The sequence below is a fragment of the Mustelus asterias genome, chromosome 16 (assembly GCF_964213995.1).
Source record: "Mustelus asterias chromosome 16, sMusAst1.hap1.1, whole genome shotgun sequence".
In the NCBI taxonomy this organism is placed as follows: domain Eukaryota; kingdom Metazoa; phylum Chordata; class Chondrichthyes; order Carcharhiniformes; family Triakidae; genus Mustelus; species Mustelus asterias.
The window spans coordinates 80,716,076-80,738,260 of record NC_135816.1 but is presented as its reverse complement, the minus strand read 5'-3'; the positions used below and the strand labels follow the sequence as shown (position 1 = coordinate 80,738,260).

Genomic DNA, 22,185 nt, shown 5'->3' with positions numbered 1-22,185 from the left:
CATATTTAATGACCCAGCCTCCACGATAAAGAATTCCACAGATTCACCACCCTCTAAGAGAAGATGTTTCTTCTCATATAAATGGGCGACCTCCTTACACTGAGATTATGCCTTCCAGGCAGAGACTCTCCCACAGGGGAGAACATACATCTCATACCTTGGCACCGGGGCAGGCAACACAGCTGTCTGGACCCTTGACTGCAGAAAATTGTGTCCATCACCAACGACCACGACTTTTCTCTTAACTCCCCACCTCTAATGCCTGAATGGTTTCCTGTACCATGGGGCCATGGTCAGATTGCTTATCCAGCATGCAGCTATTGCTTTTGTTCGTACAGGTTGCAAGAACCTCCAACCTGTTAGACAGCAACAAAGGCCGAGGTCTCCTCTACTTCAACCTTCTAGGTCCCCATTGCCTGCCTCATTCGGAGATATAATCTGCTGTCCGTGACCACTGACCAAGACAGAAGACCTGATCCTAAGGGGTGTTGACTTCCTCCTGGAACAAAGTGTCGCTGGATAGTCAGAAGCGAGGGAAAAGAGTTTGAATCAAAGACCCAAAACAATGGCTTCAGTCTTCCCAAAACCCAACTGAAGGCAAAGAGTAGAGTTAATTCACACTGCCTTGTCAAACATTCCCAGGACAAGTACAGCATGGATTAGACACAAAGTAAATCTTTCTTTGCAAACCCCCAATGAACACTCTCCGAGGAGGTTCAGCATGGCAGTCCTCTCTGTTGAAATTGGTACAGATGGAGATGAATCATAGAATCCCAGCAGTGCAGAAGGTGGCCATTTGGCCCATCCAGTTTCACCGACTCGCTGAAAGAGCATCTTACACAGTTCCACCCCTCACTCTCATCCCCGCAACTCCATGTATCCACCCTGCTAATCCCCCTAACCTACACATCTAAGGGACAATTTAACATGGTCAATCCATCTAACCTACACTTCTTTGGACTGTGGGAGGAAACCACAGCACCCAGAGGAAATCCACAGAGACACTGGGAGAACGTGCAGACTTCATACACTCAAGGGTGGAACCGAACCCACGTCCCTGGCACCGTGAGGCAGCAGTGCTAACACGAGGGGTAACAGTACCAGAGAATGCTGGTGGGTGCAGCCTATAAGCCCCCCTAAAGGTAGCTATATCTCCAGACAGAGCTTTAGCCAAGAAATAATTGGAGCTCGTAACAAGGGCATTGCAATGGTGGGAAAACTGGTGGGCCCCAACATTTTTCACTGTCTGTCATCTGGAGGAATGACTCGAATAGGCCACAGAGGGAGTGACATATAGGGTCGGAAGGGAATGTGTGTAGTATCTTTAACGTCATTGTGTTTGCAACAGTATAGTTCTTGCTGCCAATCTGGCTCTTTTCAGAGCAATTTGTTTTTATGGTGTAACATCACCTGACTCAACATTAAGGATCTGATGGGTGGGGAGGTGGGGGAGGGGGTGTTTCAGTCATACCTCTGTTCCAATTTCTTATGGTGGGATAGAGGCTGTTTGCCAATACCCTGCTTACCTGGTGACACTCCTGCCTTCCTGGATCCTGGGCGCTGCTCCTCGTCTGTGGCGGAGTCTGATTCGCATTCGAGCTGCATGGTGTCCAGGCTGCTCGTCGGGCACACGTTGGTGCTTTTCTGTTGAGCAGAGTGCTTGCTGTTTGGTCCAGTGTCACCGAGCTTTGCAGGCTCCTTCACAGGGGGCCGTGGGCAGTTCCCTGAAAGGCTGCACTCTTGCACCTTGTTCCTTGTTCTCCTGCTGCCCACTGTTGGGGATGTGGAATTCTGACTGCGAGCAGGTGACAGATGCTGGGGTGTGGGACGCCCACTGGGGCCCAGTGTCGCAGAATCTGCACAGTCACCACTAGCGTCGCCCTTTGAGCCCCGTGGCGGTCCCTCGTGACCCGATGTTGTCCTCCTCTGGCTAGAATCGCTCTCGCTGCCGGGTTCTGACATGCTGCTGCTCTCCGATGCCAGGGTCCGTGGATCCCGCTCCACCTTCACGGCCCTCTCTGGAGGGAGCCCGCCGGGCGTCCGGAGGGAGCGCCCACCCTCGAGGGGATCCACGGGCCCGGCGGGGCTACACCGATTCCGCGCACAGTTTCTGCTCCTGCTCCTGGTCCCGGCACTACGGTCAGGGATGGCTGGAGCACTGGCCAGCAGTAACCATGGGAACGAGTGACCCGCAATGCACTCCCAGACCGCTGTCAGAGACCCTCCTGAGCGCTCCAGCACGACGGACTTCAGGTCGGGGATGAAGCCGCATTCCTGGCTGTGGTCGTGTGACCAGACCACAAGTTGCCGTAAAGCATCACTCGAGGTACGAAGCATACTGAAATCCTCGTCTGTCTCCCCAGGTCCTGCACAGAGAAAGGCAATCAGTATACGGTCAAACACAGATAGACACACAGACATACACGGACTCACCGACACAAAAAAGTCTTCGCTGTCGCACGGACAAGTTGTTTGGCCTATTCTGTTTAGCACAGTGGCAACACCGCTATGCTAAACAGGATAGACTCAGAACAGGCAAAACAACTCAAAACTGGGCGCTGTGGCCCATCAACAGCAGAATTGGGTTCAATCAACAATTTGTCATCTCACAGCCTGACTGATCCCTCATTACCTCATTTTGAGGCAAATCAAATAACCAATTAAAATAAATCAAATAAAATGAGACACAAGTTAAACAGACATCCCCTTACAGGGATGCCATAAACAAAATCAAATCACAAATTAAACTTAAAATCTCAAACCAAAATCTAATCAAGAGGGTTGGTAATGCACCCCTGTCCCTGCATTCCCCAACGGCACAGAAAGCCTCATCATGCTGGCGGATACCACGTATTCCCTCTCCCAGGGTACCCGGCCACGAACGTAACCATGGCAGAAGGGCAATTGAGTCAAATGATCCCCTTGGTTGCCCGCTGCCTGGACCTGTAGATGGCAAGTTTGGCCAAGCCCAGGAACAGGATCAAGAGGAGGTCCTCCTCCTTCCCGCTCCCTCCACACTGGATAGATCCCTCATTTACCACCAAACCTGGGGATCAACCCCGGTTCAACAAGGCATGCATATAATCGTATTAGGAGTAGCACCAAGAATACCTAAACATTAGGTGCTAAGCTTCCAGGGCAAAAGCAGTTTAGTTTTTTCTGCTTGATCCTGAGAGAGGCAGGGGATATTTTTCTCTGGAGGCTGCTGTTCAAGTGTCAGACAGGAGCCTCTGTATCTTTCTCCAGCGTTCAAATGCTCCAGCACTATTAACATATCAGCCTGTGCTGTTTGCGGACTGATTTTGAAGAAGAGTTTAAGCCTATGAGGAATATTGCTTAAATTAGAACTAATTGAGATAAGTTAGCAGATAAGAATTTTATCTCGTCATGTCGAGGTATTTCAATTGATAAGAGTTAAACTAATTCAGTTGTTATATTTATATTGTATATGTATACTGTATTGTTAAATGAAGTTTGTTTTGACACAAGCATCCTTGTATGTCACAAGAATCTGAACTGACCATAGGGGGAAGGGCGAGGAGGAGGGCGGGGATGGGCGAAGGGACAGGAGGCGGCGGGAGGGAAAGCAGGAAGGTGTAGAGTGAAAGAATGCAGCAAACACAGCGCGAGATAGAGAAATGTGTCCTCCACGACATGAACATTAATACGCACCTGTTCCGCTCTCAGGGGACTTGGAGGCGTAACTGCAGATTCAACAGAAAAATAAATAATTTGCAGGATAAAAATAAGCAATAAAGGATGACATAAAAGTTACACATGTTCAATTCAGATAACCAGACAGATAACATAGACTACGCAGAATTTGGTAACATACAGATTGCATCATGATGTGATTCGCAATGTGTATAACAGACCTCACTGTCTCATTCCCAATAAACATTGCAGTACGTCACTGTCACAATCCCAAGATACACTGTGGTACGTCACTGTCTCAGTCTCAAGACACCCTACAGTACATCACACTCTCTGTCCCAATAAACACTGCGGTACACCACTGTCTCAGTTCCAATACACACTGCGGTACATCACAGTCTCAGTCCCAAGATACACTGCAGTATATCACGCTCTCTGTCCCAATATACATTGTGGTACATCACTGTCTCAGCTAGAGTATACACTGCGTTACATCGCTGTCGCAGTCCTAAGATACACAACAGGATATTACGCTCTCTGTCCCAATAAACACTGTGGCACATCCCTGTCTCAGTTCCAGTATGCACTGCGGTACATCACTGTCTCAGTCACAATAAACACTGGTACATCACTGTCTCAGTCCCAGGATACACTGCGGGACATCACTGTCTCAGTCCCAAGATACACGACAGTATATTACGCTCTCTGTCCAGTAAACACTCTGGTACATTCTTGGCTCAGTTCCAGAATATCACTGTCTCAATTCCAATATACACTGCAGTACATCACTGTCTCAGTCCAATGTACACTGCGGTACATCACTGTCTTAGTCCCAAGATACACTGTAGCATATTACGCTCTCCGTCCCAATAAACACTGTGGTACATCCCTGTCTCAGTTCCAGTAGTCATGATGTGGAGGTGCCGGCGTTGGACTGGGGTGAACACAGTAAGAAGTCTCACAACACCAGGTTAAAGTCCAACAGGTTTATTTGGTAGCAAATACCATAAGCTTTCGGAGCGCTGCTCCTTTGTCAGATGGAGTGGAAATGTGCTCTCAAACAGTGCACAGAGACACAAAATCAAGTTACAGAATACTGATTAGAATGCGAATCCCTACAACCAGCCAGGTCTTAAAGGTACAGACAATGCAGGAAAGGATGTCCCGAGGCATGGTACATTGGGGAAACCATGCAGACGCTACGACAACAGATGAATGAACACCGCTCGACAATCACCAGGCAAGACTGTTCTCTTCCTGTGGGGGAGCACTTCAGCAGTCACGGGCATTCAGCCTTGGATCTTCAGGTAAGCGTTCTCCAAGGCGGCCTTCACGACACATGACAGCGCAGAGTCGCTGAGCAGAAACTGATAGCCAAGTTCCGCACACATGAGGACGGCCTAAACTGGGATGTCGGATTTATGTCACATTATCAGTAACCCCCACAGCTTGCCTCCTGGACTTGCAGAATCTCACTAGCAGTTCTGTCTGGAGACGATACACATCTCTTTAACCTGTGTTTAATGTTCCCTCCACCCACATTATCTGTACCTTTAAGACCTGGCTGGTTGTAGGGATTCGCATTCTAATCAGTATTCTGTAACTTGATTTTGTGTCTCTGTGCACTGTTTGAGAGCACATTTCCACTCCATCTGACTAAGGAGCAGCGCTCCGAAAGCTTATGGTATTTGCTACCAAATAAACCTGTTGGACTTTAACCTGGCGTTGTGAGACTTCTTACTCAGTTCCAGTATACACTGCGGTAGATCACGGCCTCTGTCCCAATCAACACTGCGGGACGTCACTGTCTCTGTCCCAGGACACGCTGCGGGACATCACTGTCTCAGTCCCATCACTGTCTCAGTCCCAGGATACACTGCGGGACATCACTGTCTCAGTCCCAAGATACACAACAGTATATTACGCTCTCTGTCCCAATAAACACTGTGGTACATCCCTGTCTCAGTTCCAGTATACACTGCGGTACATCACTGTCTCAGTCCCAATATACACTGCGGTACGTCACTGTCACTGTCTCAGTCCCAATATACACTGCGGTACGTCACTGTCTCAGTCCCAATATACACTGCGATATGTCACTGTCTCAGTCCCAATATACACTGCGGTAAGTCACTGTCTCAGATCCAATATATACTGCGACTGAGACAGTGATGTACCATAGTGTATATTGGGACTGAGACATTAATGTACCACAGTGTATACTGAGACTTTTCGACAGTGATGTACCACAACTTATGTTGGATCGGAGACAGTGATGTACCGCAATGTCTCAGTCCCAATATACACTGCTGTACATCACTCTCTCTGTTCCAATATACACTGTGGTACATCACTGTCCAGGTATACAATATGGTCCATCACTCTCTCAGCCCCAACATACACGACAGTACATCACTATCTCAGTCCCAACATACACTGCGGTACATTACTGTCTTAGACCCAACATACACTGCGGTACATCATTGTCTCAGTCTCAATATACACTGCGGTTCAAGACAGTAGGCTGTCCTCGGAGTTTTTGATGGGACTGTATACTTTATCTGGATCATTGCTTCACCTGCCAAGAGATTGTGTGATTGGACATTCTGAAGTTAATAACCAAGTCAATAAGTGTTGCTGGTTAAAATCCTGGAACTTCCTCCCGAACAGCACTGTGGGCGCAGCTACATCACGGGGACAGCAGCGGTTGAAGGCGGCAGCTCACCACCACCTTCTCAAGGTCCAATGAGGGGTGGGCAATAAATGCTGGCATAGCCAGCAAAGCTCACGACCATGAATGAATAAAATAAAAACTACTACACTGTAGAGAGAGATTTACTAGTATCTAATCCCGTGCTGTACCTGTGCTGGGAGTGTTTGACAGAGAGTGTAGAGGAACCTTTCCTCTGTATCTAACTCTGTGCTGCACCTGTCCTGGCATTTATGGGTGGGGGGGGGGGGCACTCTTTATCTAACCCCATGCTGTACCTGTCCTGGGAATGTTTGATGGGGACAGTGTAAAGGGAGCTTTATTCTGTATCCAACCCCATGCTGTACCTGTCCTGCAAGTGTTTGTCGGGGAGAAGGTGAAGGGAGCTTTAGTCTGTATCTAATCCTGTGCTGTACGTGTCCTGGGCATGTTTGACAGGGACAGTGCTGAGGAAGCTTTACTCTTTATCTAAACTCTTGCCCTACCTGTCCTGGGTTTGTCTGATGGAAACAAAGTAAAGAGAAATATATCTGTATCTCATCCACGCTGTATCTGCCTTGGGAGTGTTTCATTGGGAAGTGCACAGTGCGTTTTACTCTGTCTCCAGTTTCTTGTTGTATTTGATGGGATCGGATTAATCCATCATTGTCAATAACTGGATCCAAAACGTTGAGGGATACAAGATCAGAAAGATCAATGGAAATATTAAAAGGATGAGAGCAGCCCTTTCAGCACTGATATTACCTGTCGAGGAGGAACTTTGCGAAGTCGGAATGTAAGTGGAATCCTAGCTGCTCCTTGACATTGCACCACTGCTCCAAGTGTGTGCCCAGGCGGATGCGCGACTTGCTCCTCCGGGCATCCAGCTCCTTGCGTTTCTGTCGCCGTACGTCCTCAGACGCCCGGTGTCGCGACGGCTTGCGGTCCTCCATTCCTGAAGCAAGAGGAGACACGAGTGGCAGCAGCGGGCCAAACCCTCTCAGCAGTTCACAATCTGCAGAACCTGTGTCTGCCTCCCCTACACTGAGACGAAAACGTGTGCCCAGTTCCGACCCAGAGGCAAAACGGGAGGGTCTGAAACCACCACCGGTACCTTAGCCACTGCCTTTGGCAGTTGCTCCATTTACTGACACAAAGCTAGGTAGAAGAGTAAATTGTAAAGGATGCAAGGAGGCCACACAGTACATGGATATGATAGGCGAGTGGGCAAAACTCTGACAAATGGGGTATAATGTGGGCAAATGTGAAATTTTCCATTCTGGCAGGATATTATCTAAATGGTGAGAAATTGCAGAGCTCGGAGGTGCAGAGGGATCTGGGTGTCCTAATGCAGGAATCACAAAAGGCTACTATACAGCCACAGCAAGTAATTAGGAAAGCTAATAGAATATCATTTATTGAAAGGGGAATTGATTACAAAAGTACGGAGGTTATGCTTCAGTTATACAGGACATTGGGGAGACCACATTTGGAGTATTGTGTACAGTATGGGTTTTCTTATTTAAGGAAAGATGTAAATGTATTGGAAGCAGTTCAGAGAATGTTTACCAGATTCATACCTGGAATGGGCAGGGTGTCTTATGAGGAAAGGTTGGAGAGGTTAGTTTTGTACCCACTGGAGTTTAGAAGAGTAAGAGGCGTCTTGATCAAAACCTTTAAGATCCTGAGGGCTAAAGATAGGAGGAGAATCTGGAACTAGGGGTCACTGTTTAAAAATAATGGGTCACTCATTTAAGAGATGGGGAGAAATGTTTTCATAGAATCATAGAAACCCTACAGTGCAGAAGGAGGCCATTCGGCCCATCGAGTCTGCACCCACCACAATCCCACCCAGGCCCTACCCCCACATATTTTACCCACTAATCCCTCTAACCTACGCATCCCAGGACTCTAAGGGGCAATTTTTTTTTTTAACCTAGCCAATCAACCTAACCCGCACATCTTTGGACTGTGGGAGGAAACCGGAGCACCCGGAGGAAACCCACGCAGACACGAGGAGAATGTGCAAACTCCACACAGACAGTGACCCGAGCCGGGAATCGAACCCTGGACCCTGGAGCTGTGAAGCAGCAGTGCTAACCACTGTGCTACCGTGCCGCCCCTTGCTACCGGTGAATCTCTGGAACTCTCTTCCTCAAAAGGCAGTGGAAGCAGAGACTTTAAGGCAGAACTAGATAGATTCTTGATTATCGAGGGGATGAGAGGTAACTGGGGGTCAACAAGAAAATGGGGTTGAGGTTCCAATCAGATCAGCCATGATCATATTGAAAGGCAGTGCAGACTCGAGGGGCTGAGTGGTGAGAGTTGATGCCAGGGCACCTCTGCAGACAAAGCAATCAGTAACCACGGGTAGTAAATCATTGCAAGAAGCCAAGAAGAAAACAGTATGGCTCTTTCAGCCTGTCCCAACATTATTATCGAATCCTGACAGCGCAGAAGACGGTCATTTGGCTCATGGAGTCTGCATCGACAATAATCCCACCCAGGCTCTATCCCTGTAACCCCATGTATTTACCCTGCTTGCGCCGCCTGACACCAACATGTGCAACCAACCTAACCTGCACATCTCTGGACCATGGCAGGAAACCACCGCACCCAGAGGAAACCCATGCAGATATGGGGAGAATGTGCAATCTCCACACAGACAGTGACCTGAGGCCAGAATTGAACCCGGGTCCTTGGAGCTGTGAGGCAGCAGTGCTAACCACTGTGCCACCCATTGAAAAGATCAGAACTGATCTTCAATCTCAACTCCACTTTCCTGCACTTCATTATCTTACTACCCCACCACCAAGAAAACTATCAATAGATTGGGATGACTGAGCATCCATAGCTCTCTGGGATGGGAAATCACAAAGATTCACAATCTGTAGAGTGGAGCAATTTCTAGTCATCTCACTTACAAATAGATTTATTTTGACCCCCTTGTTGTAGAATTACCTGCCAGGGGAAAACATGAAAGCTCTGAAAGTGCTTTCCCATCTCGTATCACCTTGCATTCAACCACTTCATTCTGCATCAACTCACCCCCTCCCTACATCATAGCAACCCTGGTTAAGCTGGTAACCATGTCATTCTGCATAAAATTCACCCCACCACCCCCATCCCCTGGGTAAGCCTGCAACCCCTGCACCTTCCATCAAACTCCACACCTTGCATCAACACCCCCCTACCCCCCCAACCCAACACTGTCCAGTTGAGTAACCACTCCGTTCTGCAACATCTATCCCACCATTACACGTGAACCCAATTAATCTGGTAAGCAATCCTCTAACCCCCACCACCCACTGGTTAACCTGGCAACTATTCAATTATATTCAAACCCAATAAACACTCGAACCCCCACTGGTTAACCTGGTAAACACTCCAACCTCCATCACTCTGACTGGTTAACCTGGTAAACATGCCAACCTCCACCACTCTGACAGGTGAATCAGTTAAACACTCCATCGTCAACCACTACCACTGGTTAACCTGGTAAACTCTCCAACCCCTGCTGGTTAACCAGGTAAACTCCAACCTCAACCACTACCACAGGTTAACTTGGTAAACTCTCCAAACCTTACTGGTTAACCTGGTAATCTCCAGCCTCAACCACTAGTTAACCTGGTAAACATTCCAACATCTACTGGTTAACCTAGTAAACACTCCAACCCCCACCATCCCTGGTTAACCTAGTAAACACTCCAACCCCCACCATCCCTGGTTAACCTAGTAAACACTCCAACACCTACTGATTAACCTGGTAAACCCCAGCCTCAGCCACTACCACAGGTTAACCTGGTAAATACTGCAACCTCCACTGGTTAACCTGGTAAACACTACACTCTGCACCTCACCCACCATCACCTGATCCTGGTTAATCACTCCCTTACCTGGTAACCGCTCCAATCTCTCCCCCTCGCCCGGTTACCTGGTAACGGCGCGGGCCCTGCGCCTGATTCCAGAAGCCTCGGGCCGGCCCCCCGCCACGCTCCGCTCCGCTCCGCACCCGCCCTCCGGCAGCCGGCCTGCTGCGTCATGGCGCTCGAGGTGACGTCACCGCGCCGGCCGGCCGGTCCCCAAGGCCGACGCCATGTTTGTGCGGGGCACATCCCTGCAAGAAGTGCAGAGGCACAGATGGGGAGCTGCAGAAAATGGGGAAAGAAGGAATGGGAATGAGAGTAGCAATGCACAACAGAGAGTAATTAGCAACAGGGAAGGACAGAGAAAATTGGAATTGGGAGAGAATTTGGTTGAGTGGCAAATGGAATTCAATCTGAAAAAATGTGAGATGATGAATTTGGGGAGGGCAAGCAAAGCAAAGCGAAGCAAGAGAATACTCAATAAATGAGAGGATATTGAGAGGAGTTAAGGACATAACAAATGAGAACAGGAGAATTCAGCCCTTCTATCCTGCTCTACCATATAATAAAATCATGGCTGATCTAACATTCATTAAGTACACTTCCCTGCCTTCTCGCCATAACCCTTAATTCCCCTACTGATTAATAACATTTCAATCTCAACCTCAAAAACATTCAATGACTCAGCTGTCACAGCTTTCTGGAGCAAAAACTCGAAGGTTTCACCACTTTTTGAGGGAAGTTGTTATTCTCAAATCCACTTTAAATGAGCACTCCCTTATTCTGAGACGATTCCTTCTGGCCCTACACTCTCCCATGAGTGGAAAAGTCTCCCAACCCTGTCTAGTCCCCTAAGAATCATATATTTTTCAATCATATCACCCCTCATTTTTTTCAACTTCAAGGAATACAGATTCAACCTGAGGGAGTAAAAGACCATGTCCACAGTTCCCTGAAGGTACCAGGAAGGTGGACAAGGTGGTCAAGAAAGCATATAGAATGCTTTCATTTATTGGAGAGGTATTGAATACAAAAGCACGGATGTAATGATTGATCTGTGAAAAATGTTGTTTAGGTCACAGCTAAAAACTGTATAAAACTTCAGCTGTGACCTAAGTTTTAGAGCATTTTGGTAGGATGAGCATGGAGAGCCAATATAACATAAGGTATTTAATTCTTAAAGAATGCAGGAGAAGAGGGATCTGAGTGTCTGTGTGCATAAATCATTGAAGGTGGCAGGACAGTTGGAAAGCAGTTAATAAAGCACATACTATCCTGGGTGTTATTAAAAAGTGTATAGGGTGCAAGAGCAAGTAGATTATGATAAACTCATACAAGACATTTGTTAGACCTCAACAGGAGTAAGGTGCACAGTTCTGGGTGCCACACAACAGGAAGGATGTGAACGCATTGGAGAAAGTGCAGAAGAGGTTTACAAAAATGGTTCCACATGAGAAACTTCAGTTAAAAGGATAGATTGGAGAGGTTGGGAATGTTTTCCTTGGAATAAAGAAGATTCAGAGGAGATTTGATAAAAATGTTCAAAATCATGAGGGGCTGGAGAGAGCAGATAGGGACAAAATGTTCCTGCTCATAAAAAGGTTTGAGAACAAGATGGTACTGATTTCAAGTGAATTGCAAAAGAAGCAAATGTGAGGTGAAAAAAAGGCTTTTTTATTCAGACCCTAACAGATCAGGGAAACCGATCTAAAAAAAAGACAAAAAGAGGAACACCACAATGCTGCACCGCCCCCAACGGAGATGGAACCACCCCTGCTGCCATTGAACACACCCACCCGCCATGGACACGGAATGCACCCCCACCAGAAACACTTTCAACCCCCAATGGTCCCAAGAGAAAACCCCTGGCACTGGCCGGGTGTTATATTTAAGTGGTTGCATGATTGTTTTAAGAGCAGGTCACATGGCTTGATCATGAGGTCTGATCAAAGAAGGGTGAGATTTCAGGCAGTATCTGATAGATTTGCAAAGCTGTATGTTTGGGCTGTTTGAAGAAAATACACAAAGTCAACGGACTCCAGGGTAAAACGGGCATTAACGGGAAGACAGTATAAAAATATATACTGAACAATCTGAAGTCGCTAATGTCTGCAAGCTGTGGGGGTTACGGGTGCTCCAGTTTCCTCTCAGTCCGAAAGACGTGCTGATTAGGTACAGGTGCTGGAGTATGGCGACTCGGGGATTTTCACAGTAACTTCATTGCAGTGTTAACGTAAGCCTACGTGTGACACTAATAAATAAATGAATACTGATTAGAATGCAAATCCCTACAGCCAGCCAGGTCTTAAAGGTACAGACAATGTGGGTGGAGGGAGCATTCAACACAGGTTAAAGAGATGTGTCTTGTCTCCAGACAGAACAGCTAGTGAGATTCTGCAAGTCCAGGAGGCAAGCTGTGGGGGTTACTGATAATGTGACACAAATCCAGCATCCCGGTTTAGGCCGTCCTCATGTGTGCGGAACTTGGCTATCAGTTTCTGCTCAGCGACTCTGCGCTGTCGTGTGTCGTGAAGGTCGCCTTGGAGAACGCTTACCTGAAGATCCAAGGCTGAATGCCCGTGGCTGCTGAAGTGCTCCCCCACAGGAAGAGAACAGTCTTGCCTGGTGATTTTCGAGCGGTGTTCATTCATCCGTTGTCGTAGCGTCTGCTTGGTTTCCCCAATGTACCATGCCTCGGGACATCCTTTCCTGCAGCGTATCAGGTAGACAACGTTGGCCGAGTTGCAAGAGTAGGTACCGTGTGCCTGGTAGATGGTGTTCTCACATGAGATGATGGCATCCGTGTCGATGATCCGACACATCTTGCAGAGGTTGCTGTGGCAGGGTTGTGTGGTGTCATGGTCACTGTTCTCCTGAAGGCTGGGTAGTTTGCTGCGGACAATGGTCTGTTTGAGGTTGCGCGGTTGTTTGAAGGCAAGAAGGGGTGTGGGGATGGCCTTGGCGAGATGTTCGTCTTCATCAATGACATGTTGAAGGCTCCGGCCACTCGACAATCACCAGGCAAGACTGTTCTCTTCCTGTGGGGGAGCACTTCAGCAGTCACGGGCATTCAGCCTCTGACCTTAAGGTAAGCGTTCTCCAAGGCGGCCTTCACGACACACGACAGCGCAGAGTCGCTGAGCAGAAACTGATAGCCAAGTTCCGCACACATGAGGACGGCCTAAACCGGGATGTTGGATTTATGTCACATTATCAGTAACCCCCACAGCTTGCCTCCTGGACTTGCAGGCTGTCCTGTCTGGAGACAATACACATCTCTTTAACCTGTGCTTAATGCTCCCTCCACCCACATTGTCTGTATCTTTAAGATCTGGTTGGCTGTCGGGACTCGCATTCTAATCAGTATTCTGTAACTTGATTTTGTGTTTTTGTATGCCCTGTTTGAGAGCACATTTCCACTCCATCTGACGAAGGAGCAGCGCTCTGAAAGCTAATGGTATTTGCTACCAAATAAACCTGTTGGACTTTAACCTGGTGTTGTTAAAACTCTTACTGTGTTCACCCCAGTCCAACGCCGGCATCTCCACATCATCCAGCAAAGCCAGGAACCGGAACTTACAATGATTTGAAAAATATCCTTGAAAAGCATTACCCTCCAAAGCCACTGATCATCACGGAATGGTTCAAGTTCCTCCAAAGGAATCAGTGGAAGGTGAAAGCATTGCTCAGTTCACCTTAAAAAAGCTGGCACAACATTGTGAGTTTGGTGAGTCATTAGAATATTCTCTGAGAGATCGGCTAGTTTGTGGTCTCCAAAATGAGGCTATCCAAGAAGATTGCTCACTGAACCTGCTCTAACTTAAAAAGACAGCAGTAGAAATCATAGTGTCGACAGAACTGGCTGCTAAAGAGGCTTCACAATTTGGTGCAGGAATTAAGCTCCACAAGTGGGAACTGCCCATAAGAAATCAATACAGCAACACACATTCACAGACGTGCCAATATGGGCCATTTAGCTGGAGCAAGGATAGTACAAACAAGAATTGTGCAAAAATGGATCACATTGCAAAAGCTTGTTCGGCTGGACCAGCTTCCTTTGAGAGGAGTATTCAGAAGAAGAGTCTGGGTACCTTCAAGAAGAAGAGCCAGTTGCATTCTACGAAAGAATTCACAATGGTTGAGATTCAGCAGCTGCATGGGTCTGTAAATATGCTTGTGAAAGATCACAAAGCAAGGGTGGCATGGTGGCAAGTGGTTTTCACTGTTGCCTCTCAGCGCCAGGGACCCGGGTTTGATTACGACCTTGGGTGTCTGTGAGAGTTTGCATGTCCTCCCTATGTCTGTGTGGGTTTCCTTTGTGTGTTCCGGTTTTCTCCCACACTCCAAAGATGCGCAGGTTAGGTGGATTGGCTAAATCACCCCTCAATGTCCAAAGATGTGTAGATTAGGGGATAAGTGGGGCAAATACTTGGGGTTATGGAGATTGGGTGGGCTTGAGTAAGATGCTCTGTTGGACATTCGGTGCAGACTCAATGGGCAGAATGGCCTCATTCTGCACTGTAGAGATTTAATGAACATGGAAAAAAGAATTGTGACTGTGAAGACGAGAATGTCCAGAAATATGATGAAAAACTCCAGCTGAACATCATATCCACAGAGTGAATCACATAGATTCTAAGTGATTCCAAAGTTAAGTGGATAACCTGTTAGGATGGAGGTTGATACTGACGCTGCTGTATCTTTAATTTCTGAGACTACTTGCCAACAAAAGCTGAAATATTTTCTTTTAAAACCAGCTGATGTGATTTCAAGGACATAAACAGAATAGATCATGCCATTAAAAGGTTACATCATGGTCAATGTAGAGCTAAGTGGACCAGCAATGGAATTGCCTCTCCATGTGGTCCATGGTAATGTCCAGCTCTGTTTGGAAGATCATAGTTGGGGAAGATAAAGCTGGAGTGCTGTCAACAGATTGGTCAATGCCAAAACAGACCTTCAGCATCTTCTGGATAAATACAAGAGTACACTCAAAGAGACACTTGGCTCAATGAAGGGACTTCAAGTGGAACTCATGATAAAGCCCAAGGTCTCGAAGTAAGAACAGTGCCATAGGCAATTCGTCCGAAGCTTGAAGAAGAATTAGTATGACTTGTTAACACTGGTGTGTTAGGGACGTATACAATGAGTGACTGGGCTACCCCCATTGTTCCTGTCATGAAATCAAATGGTCCGGTTCATATTTGTGGTGATTTTAAAACAACCATAAATCCTGTGTTGTGTGCTGATCAATATCTACTTCCTTTAATTGAATATTTGTTTGTTGGGTCATCAGGTGGACAGAAATTCAGCAAGATTGATCTTTCACAAGCATATTTACAGACGCATGTAGCTGCTGAATCTCAACCATGGTTACTCATAAAGGTATCTTTCATTATAAAAGATTGTCATTTGGAATAACACCCACATCAGCTCTATTCCAAAGATTGATGGATCGGATTTTAAGTGGTCTCTCTGGTGCACAATGTTACCTGGATGATATTCTAATTACAGGGTCCAGTGAACAAGAACACTTGAATAACTTAGAAGCAACATTGGAAGATCTTCAAGCACAGGGTCTGCCTATCAAGAAGGAAAAATGTGACTTTTTGCCCAGATGTCAGTCCAGTATTTGGGTCACATTATTGATAGTAAAGGCCTATAAAAAGCACCTATAAAAGTGGAAGCTATTTTAGAAGCACTATGTCCAACGAATGTGACACAATTGTGGTCCTTTCTAGGATTAGTAAATTATCATGGCAAATTTGTTCCTAACTTAACTACATTATTGAAGCTATTACATAACTTACTATGTGTGAAACAGTCATGGGGCTGGACAACAGAATGCGAGAAGGCATACAAGGATGCCAAAGATGCCTTGCAGAAGTCTGAAGTATTGGTTCATCTTACTTCGAAGCTACCATTACTGCTTGCTTGTAATGCTTCATCTTATGGAGTAGGGGCAGTAGTTTCACATATTATGCCTTCGGAAGAAGAACAACCAATAGCATTTGCTTTGTGTATCCTGACTAGTGCTGGATCTAACTATACTCAACTGGAAAAAGAAGCATTGAGTATAATTTTTGACACACAAAGGTTTCATCATTATTTATGAGGTTGCCATTTTGCATTATTGACTGATCATCCACCCTTAATTACTTTTTTTGGAACCATATGAACACATAACTTTGTTAGTTGCTAGCCGATTGCAAAAATGGTCACTGACCTTATCTGCACACTCCTATAATATAAAGTGTCATCAAACAGAGTGCCATCCTAGTGCTGATGAACTATCATGCTTACCTTTACCTATTGAGCAGATGCCACCATGGTTTTGAATGCAGAGAACCAGGATGAGGTCATGGGAACCGGGGTTCGAATCCCACCACGGCAGATGGTGAAGTTTAAATTCAACAAAAATCGGGTATTAAAAGTCTAATGATGACCAATTGTCATTAAAAAATCATCCGGTTACCTAACACCCTTTAGGGAAGGAAATCTGCCATCCTTACCTGGTCTGACCTACATGTGATTCCAGACCCACAGCAAATATGACTGACTCTTAAAATGCCCTCTGAAATTGCCCAGCAAGCCACTCAGTTCAAGGGCAATTAGGGATGGGTAATAAATGCTGGTCCAGCCAACGATGCTGAGATTCCAAGAACAAATAAAAGGAACCTTGGCACAATGGTGCAAGGAGTCTTGCCAGTAGCGGGAGGGGGAGTAAATAGATGTGTTTGTAGTAGGGGGATGGGTATTCTTAGGGGGATGGATATAGTTAGGAAGATAGGTATAGCTAGGGGGATGGTTATAGTTAGGGGCATAGGTATAGTTAGGGGGATGGGTATAGTTAGGGTATAGGTATAATTAGGGGGTCGGTAAAGTGAAGGGTATAGGTATAGTTAGGGTGCTAGGTATACTTAGGGGGATAGGTTCTGTTCTCTGCAGCCGAGAGTGAGAGTCACAAAGAATGTGCAGTTGTAAGGACTGGGCTGGAAAGGAACTTGGAGTGGGAGGGGGAGGGTCCAATTGTTCTGTTCCGCTGTGGAACCAAGTGGTTTTTCTGAAGAACTAAAACAAAAAGCAGAACCCCATTGGCAATACTACCTGAGCCATGAGGTGTGGATTAAGTAAAACCAGAGAGTCAAATCTGCAGTGAAAAAGAGAAGGGACAAGAGCAGAGAAAGATAAACACTCAGCAGGTCTGGCAGCATCTGTGTGGCGAGAGAGAAAACAGCGTTAATATTTTGATTTCCTGTGGCGTTTCTTCATATCTAAATAGAGAGAAAAATGTATTGGATGATATCCTGTATGAGAAGGGGTGGAGGAGCTGGAACAGGGTAGAGCTGGGAGACATTGCACCAAAGATGTAGCAAACCTAAGAACAAGTGACAGATGGCCCAGCGGGGGAGGATTTTTGCATAGGAACAAAAAATGTGAACAATATGTATTAAAAAAAGGTTAAGATGGAGGGAAAAGGTCAGAGTCTAAGGTTGTTAAACTCAATGTTGAGGGCTGAGTAAGTAGTGTGCATTAACTCACAAGGCACTGTTGCCAGCCCTGGGGAAAGAGGGAGCTCTTTCCTTAGGTTGGCCTTCACCTGTGCTGGGATCAGTGTGGTAGAAAATCAATTTACTTGGGGTGTAGCTTTAAACTAAATGGTGAGGATGGGGAGGGTGAGGGGGGATCAGGAAAGTTAAGGAGAAAGGATGGGGTGTGACAATAAATAGGCTCAGAGAGGGTGAAAATGGTTAAAAATGCCTCGGTATCTGAATGTACACAGCATTCAGAAAATGATGGATGAATTGATAGCATCACAGAATTCAATCAAACACTGTCAGATTTACCCAGTAAGATATGGTCATCAGGGTCAGCGATTCCACTCTTGTTAGTGTCCCACACTCACTACAATTCTACACATATTCTCCCAGTAATACATGGGCACTGAAGGTCACATATTCCACTCTGGTTAGTGTCCCACACTCAAGGGGAGGCAGTGGCATACTGGTACTGTCATTGGACTGGCAATCCAAAGAACCAGGATGCGGCGGCATGGAGGCATAGTGGTTAGCACTACTGCCTCACAGCGCCAGGTTCAATTCCGGCCTCAGGTCACTGTCTGTGTGAAGTTTGCACTTTCTCCCCATGTCTGGGTTTCCTCCAGGTGCTCCAGTTTCCTCCCACAGTCCAAAGACGTGCAGGTTAGGTTGATTGGCCATGCTAAATTGACCCTAGCGTGGGGGGAATTAAATGTGCGGAGTTACGGGAATAGGGCCTGGCTGGGATTATGGTCGGTACACTCTCAATGGGCCAAATGGCCTCTTTCTGTACTGTAGGGATTCTATTCTATGATTCTATGACCCTGGGTTTGAATCCCACCACAGCAGATGGTGAAGTTTGAATGGAACCTAATGATGACCATGGTCCCATTGTTGATTGTCATAAATACCCATGTGATTCACTAATGTCCTTTAGGGAAGGAAATCTGCCGTTCTTATCTGGTTTGGCCTACATGTGACTCCAGATCCACAGCAATGTGGCCGCCTCATAACATTTTCTCACTCTGCAGTCCCCCACACTTATACATACGGGTTGCAAAAAATGTCAAACCTGTTGGGCAATTGTGAAGGCTGAGACTCCTCCACTTCAACCTTCTGGGTCCCTCATGACTGCCTCACTCAAAATCACATCCTCCTCAGCACTGAGCAAATCAGAAGATCCTATCCTACAAGGCAGTGGTGGGCAACCTGCATACTGAGGGCCACATGTGGCCCATCTGGGTTCTGAGTGCAGCCCATCAGACATTTTAACGACGCTGCCCAGACACAGGATTGCCACGTTCCACTGTTTCCATCCACATAGTTTTTTTCCTGCTGGTATGACTGAAGTGATACGCACAGAAATCAAGGATAAATGAAGTGAGTTGCATGCAGATTGCAGACAATATTGACGGAGTGAGCTGTGCATTCCCTCTGCGACCAAAGTGTAAATATTTATTTTGTTTTTACCATTTGAAGTTGATATTTCTAATAATATTTAAATGATTAACATTTTCTATAACTTACTATGAAATATTTTTTAAAGTTTTAAAAGTTTATTTATTGTCACAAGTAGGTTTACATTAACACTGCAATGAAGTTACTGTGAAAATCCCCTAATCGCCACACTCTGTCGCCTGTTCGGGTTCACTGAGGGAAAATTTAGCATGGCCAATGCACCTAACCAGCATGTCTTTCGAATTGTGGGAGGAAACCGGAGCACCCGGAGGAAACCCACGCAAACACAGGGGTAATATGCAGACCCCACACAGACAGTTACCCAAGCTGGGAATCGAACATAGGTCCCTGGCATTGTGAGGCAGCAGTGCTAACCACTGTGCCAAGCCCTTGTTGCAATGTTCAAGTTTGAGTTCAGCATATAGTCATGATTGCTTTTTTTTGGCCACTCTGCCACCGTATCGGCCATTAGATACAGTATGTATTAAATGTATTTAATCTTAATCATGGGTTTACTAAACATGGCCGATTTCAAACTTGCGGTTCACTGTGATGAATGAGGGCCACTCATGTGGCCCACTCACTAGGGCCTAGGTTGCTCATCACTGGAGTAAGCTATAATGCCTCCTGGTAAATAAAGTGTCCTGATAATTTTCCCTCTCCCTGATGATGTATTACCGTGTGTGCAGCTCAGCCTCCATCTCAATGACTCTGAGCTAAAGCTCCACAAGCCGCAGTTATTTGCTAATGAAGTGTTTGCCCTGAATCATCCTTGCATCCAGAAGCTCCCACTTTCTGCAGTCACAACAAATCACCTGTCTTGCCATCTTTGTTATTTAATTTATTTTTCTTAGTTCATTTATTAATAAAGGTGGTACCTTAATAAGCTTTACAACTGCTAGTAAACCTTACTCCAACTAACAAAACCTTACAATTACTAGTAAATTACTCAAGCTTTGAAGAGGATCATTTTATTCACTCACGGGATGTGGGCATCACTGGTGAGGTTAGCATTTACTGCCCATCTCTACCTGCCCCTTGAGAAGGTGGTGGTGAGCTCCCTCTGGAGTCGCTGCAGTCCATGTTGTGCAGGTACATCCACAATGCTGTTAGGGAGGGTGACCTTGTTTACATCTTTACATCACTCTTAAAGTTATAAAGTCAATGCTCTGAGTAGACCAGGAAAACCCGAATCCATGCTTTGCTTGCTCCAAAAAAACAATTCAAATTGAATCCAATTCATGGTCCCAACAAGGAAGACAAACAAGATCCAAGCTGATGAGATAAGGCATTGCACCCCCATGTTGAACTTGCTTTATCTTAGCCAAGAGGCCATTAGGGAGGGAGTTCCTGGACTTGGACCCATCAACTTTGAAGGAATGGTCATTCCTCTATGTGGTGGTGACGACTTCCAGGGCCTCTTTTTGCCCACTCTTCTAGGTGGTGGTTACTGCCTCTGGGTCCTATTTTTTTCATCCACCTGTTGATGCCAGGGCTGAACTCTAGAACAAAGAACAATACAGCACAGGAACAGGCCCTTCGGCCCTCCAAGCTCATGTGCCCAACTAGACCATTCGTTTGTATCCCTCTATTCCCAGTCTGTTCATATGGCTATCTAGATAAGTCTTAAACGATCCTAGCGTGTCCACCTCAATCACCTTGCTTGGCAGTGCATTCCAGGCCCCCACCACCCTCTGTGTAAAATACATCCCCCTGACATCTGTGTTGAACCTTGCCCCCCTCACCTTGAACCCGTGACCCCTTGTGTTCGTCACCTCCGACCTGGGAAAAAGCTTTCCACTGTTCACCCTATCTATGCCCTTCATAATTTTATACACCTCAATTAGGTCGCCCCTCGTCCTCCATCTTTCCAGGGAGAACAACCCCAGTTTACCCAATCTCTCCTCATAGCTAAGACAAGTCCTAAAGTTGGGTGTTATGAAACTCACTATTTACAACTGATGCTATTACAGCTGTCACCAATGGTTTTTTTTTAATTCATTCATGGAATATGAACATGGCTGGCTAGCCAGTATTTATTGTCCACCCTTACTTTCCCAGGACAGTTGAGAGTCAACCTCATTGCTGTGGCTCTGGAGTCATATTAGGCCAGACCAGGTAAGGACAGTAGATTTACTTCTCTAAAGGACATTCGTGAACCAGATGGGTTTTTCCAACAATCAACAATGGTTTCATCGTCATCAGTAGATACTTAATTCCAAATTTTTTATTGATTTCAAATTCCACCATCTGCCATGGCGGGATTCGAACCTGGGCCCTCAGAACATCAGCTGAGTTTCTGGATTGATAGTCTAGCACTAATACCACTAGGCCATCGCCCTGGAGGCAGTTAAGCAAGGAAGCGGATACACTGTTACATTTTATATATTATTTTTCTTCCTACTGTTGGAGTAACATTTGGTTTAATGTTAAAACAAAGGAACGTTACAGAACCAATTTCTGTGAGATGTGTATAATTAATGCCTTTGAGATCTTGCAAAATGTCAGTAAATGTTAGTGGATAATGAGTACACCTGGCATGGAGAATTAGGTTTATAAAAGGGTAAAACATTTCTGTTTCTGTGAGAATATAACTTGTGAAAATGCATGATTCTATTTTGAACTCTCATAGAAAACAGAAACATAGAAGATAGGAGCAGGATTAGGCCATTCAGCCCTTTGATCCTGCTCCACTATTCAATATGATCAAAGCTAATCCTCTATCTCAACACTGAAGTTCTGCACTCCCCCATATTCCTTGACACCTTTAGAGTCTAGAAATCTATTTCCTTCTTAAATATGCTCAGTGACTTGGCCTCCATGGCCTTCTGTGGTAGAGTGCAAGAGCAAGGAGGTTGTGCTGAACTTATACAAGACGCTAGTTAGACCTCAGATGGAGCATTATGTACAGTTCTGGGCGCCACACTATAGGAAGGATGTGAACTCATTGGAGAGAGTGTAGAAGAGGTTTATAAGAATG

The 22,185-nt window shown here is 46.0% G+C and overlaps 1 protein-coding gene across 2 annotated transcripts in view; it reads right to left on the bottom strand.

Moving 5' to 3' along the window:
* Positions 1-10,375, bottom strand: part of LOC144505269 (zinc finger protein 692-like) — a 52,130-nt gene extending 41,755 nt beyond the window's left edge. Inside the window, exons 1-4 of one of the 2 annotated variants that reach the window (XM_078231324.1) lie at positions 10,278-10,375; positions 7,109-7,298; positions 3,673-3,704; positions 1,527-2,366 (exon numbers count right to left, since the gene is read on the bottom strand). In XM_078231324.1, the coding sequence (XP_078087450.1) occupies positions 1,527-2,366; positions 3,673-3,704; positions 7,109-7,296 (1,060 nt within the window). In that variant the 5' untranslated portion in view covers positions 7,297-7,298; positions 10,278-10,375. Of the gene's footprint in view, positions 1-1,526; positions 2,367-3,672; positions 3,705-7,108; positions 7,299-10,239 lie in introns of both variants that reach the window. The other variant, XM_078231323.1, reaches the window with a different exon arrangement.
* Between the last annotated feature and the right edge of the window lie 11,810 nt (positions 10,376-22,185).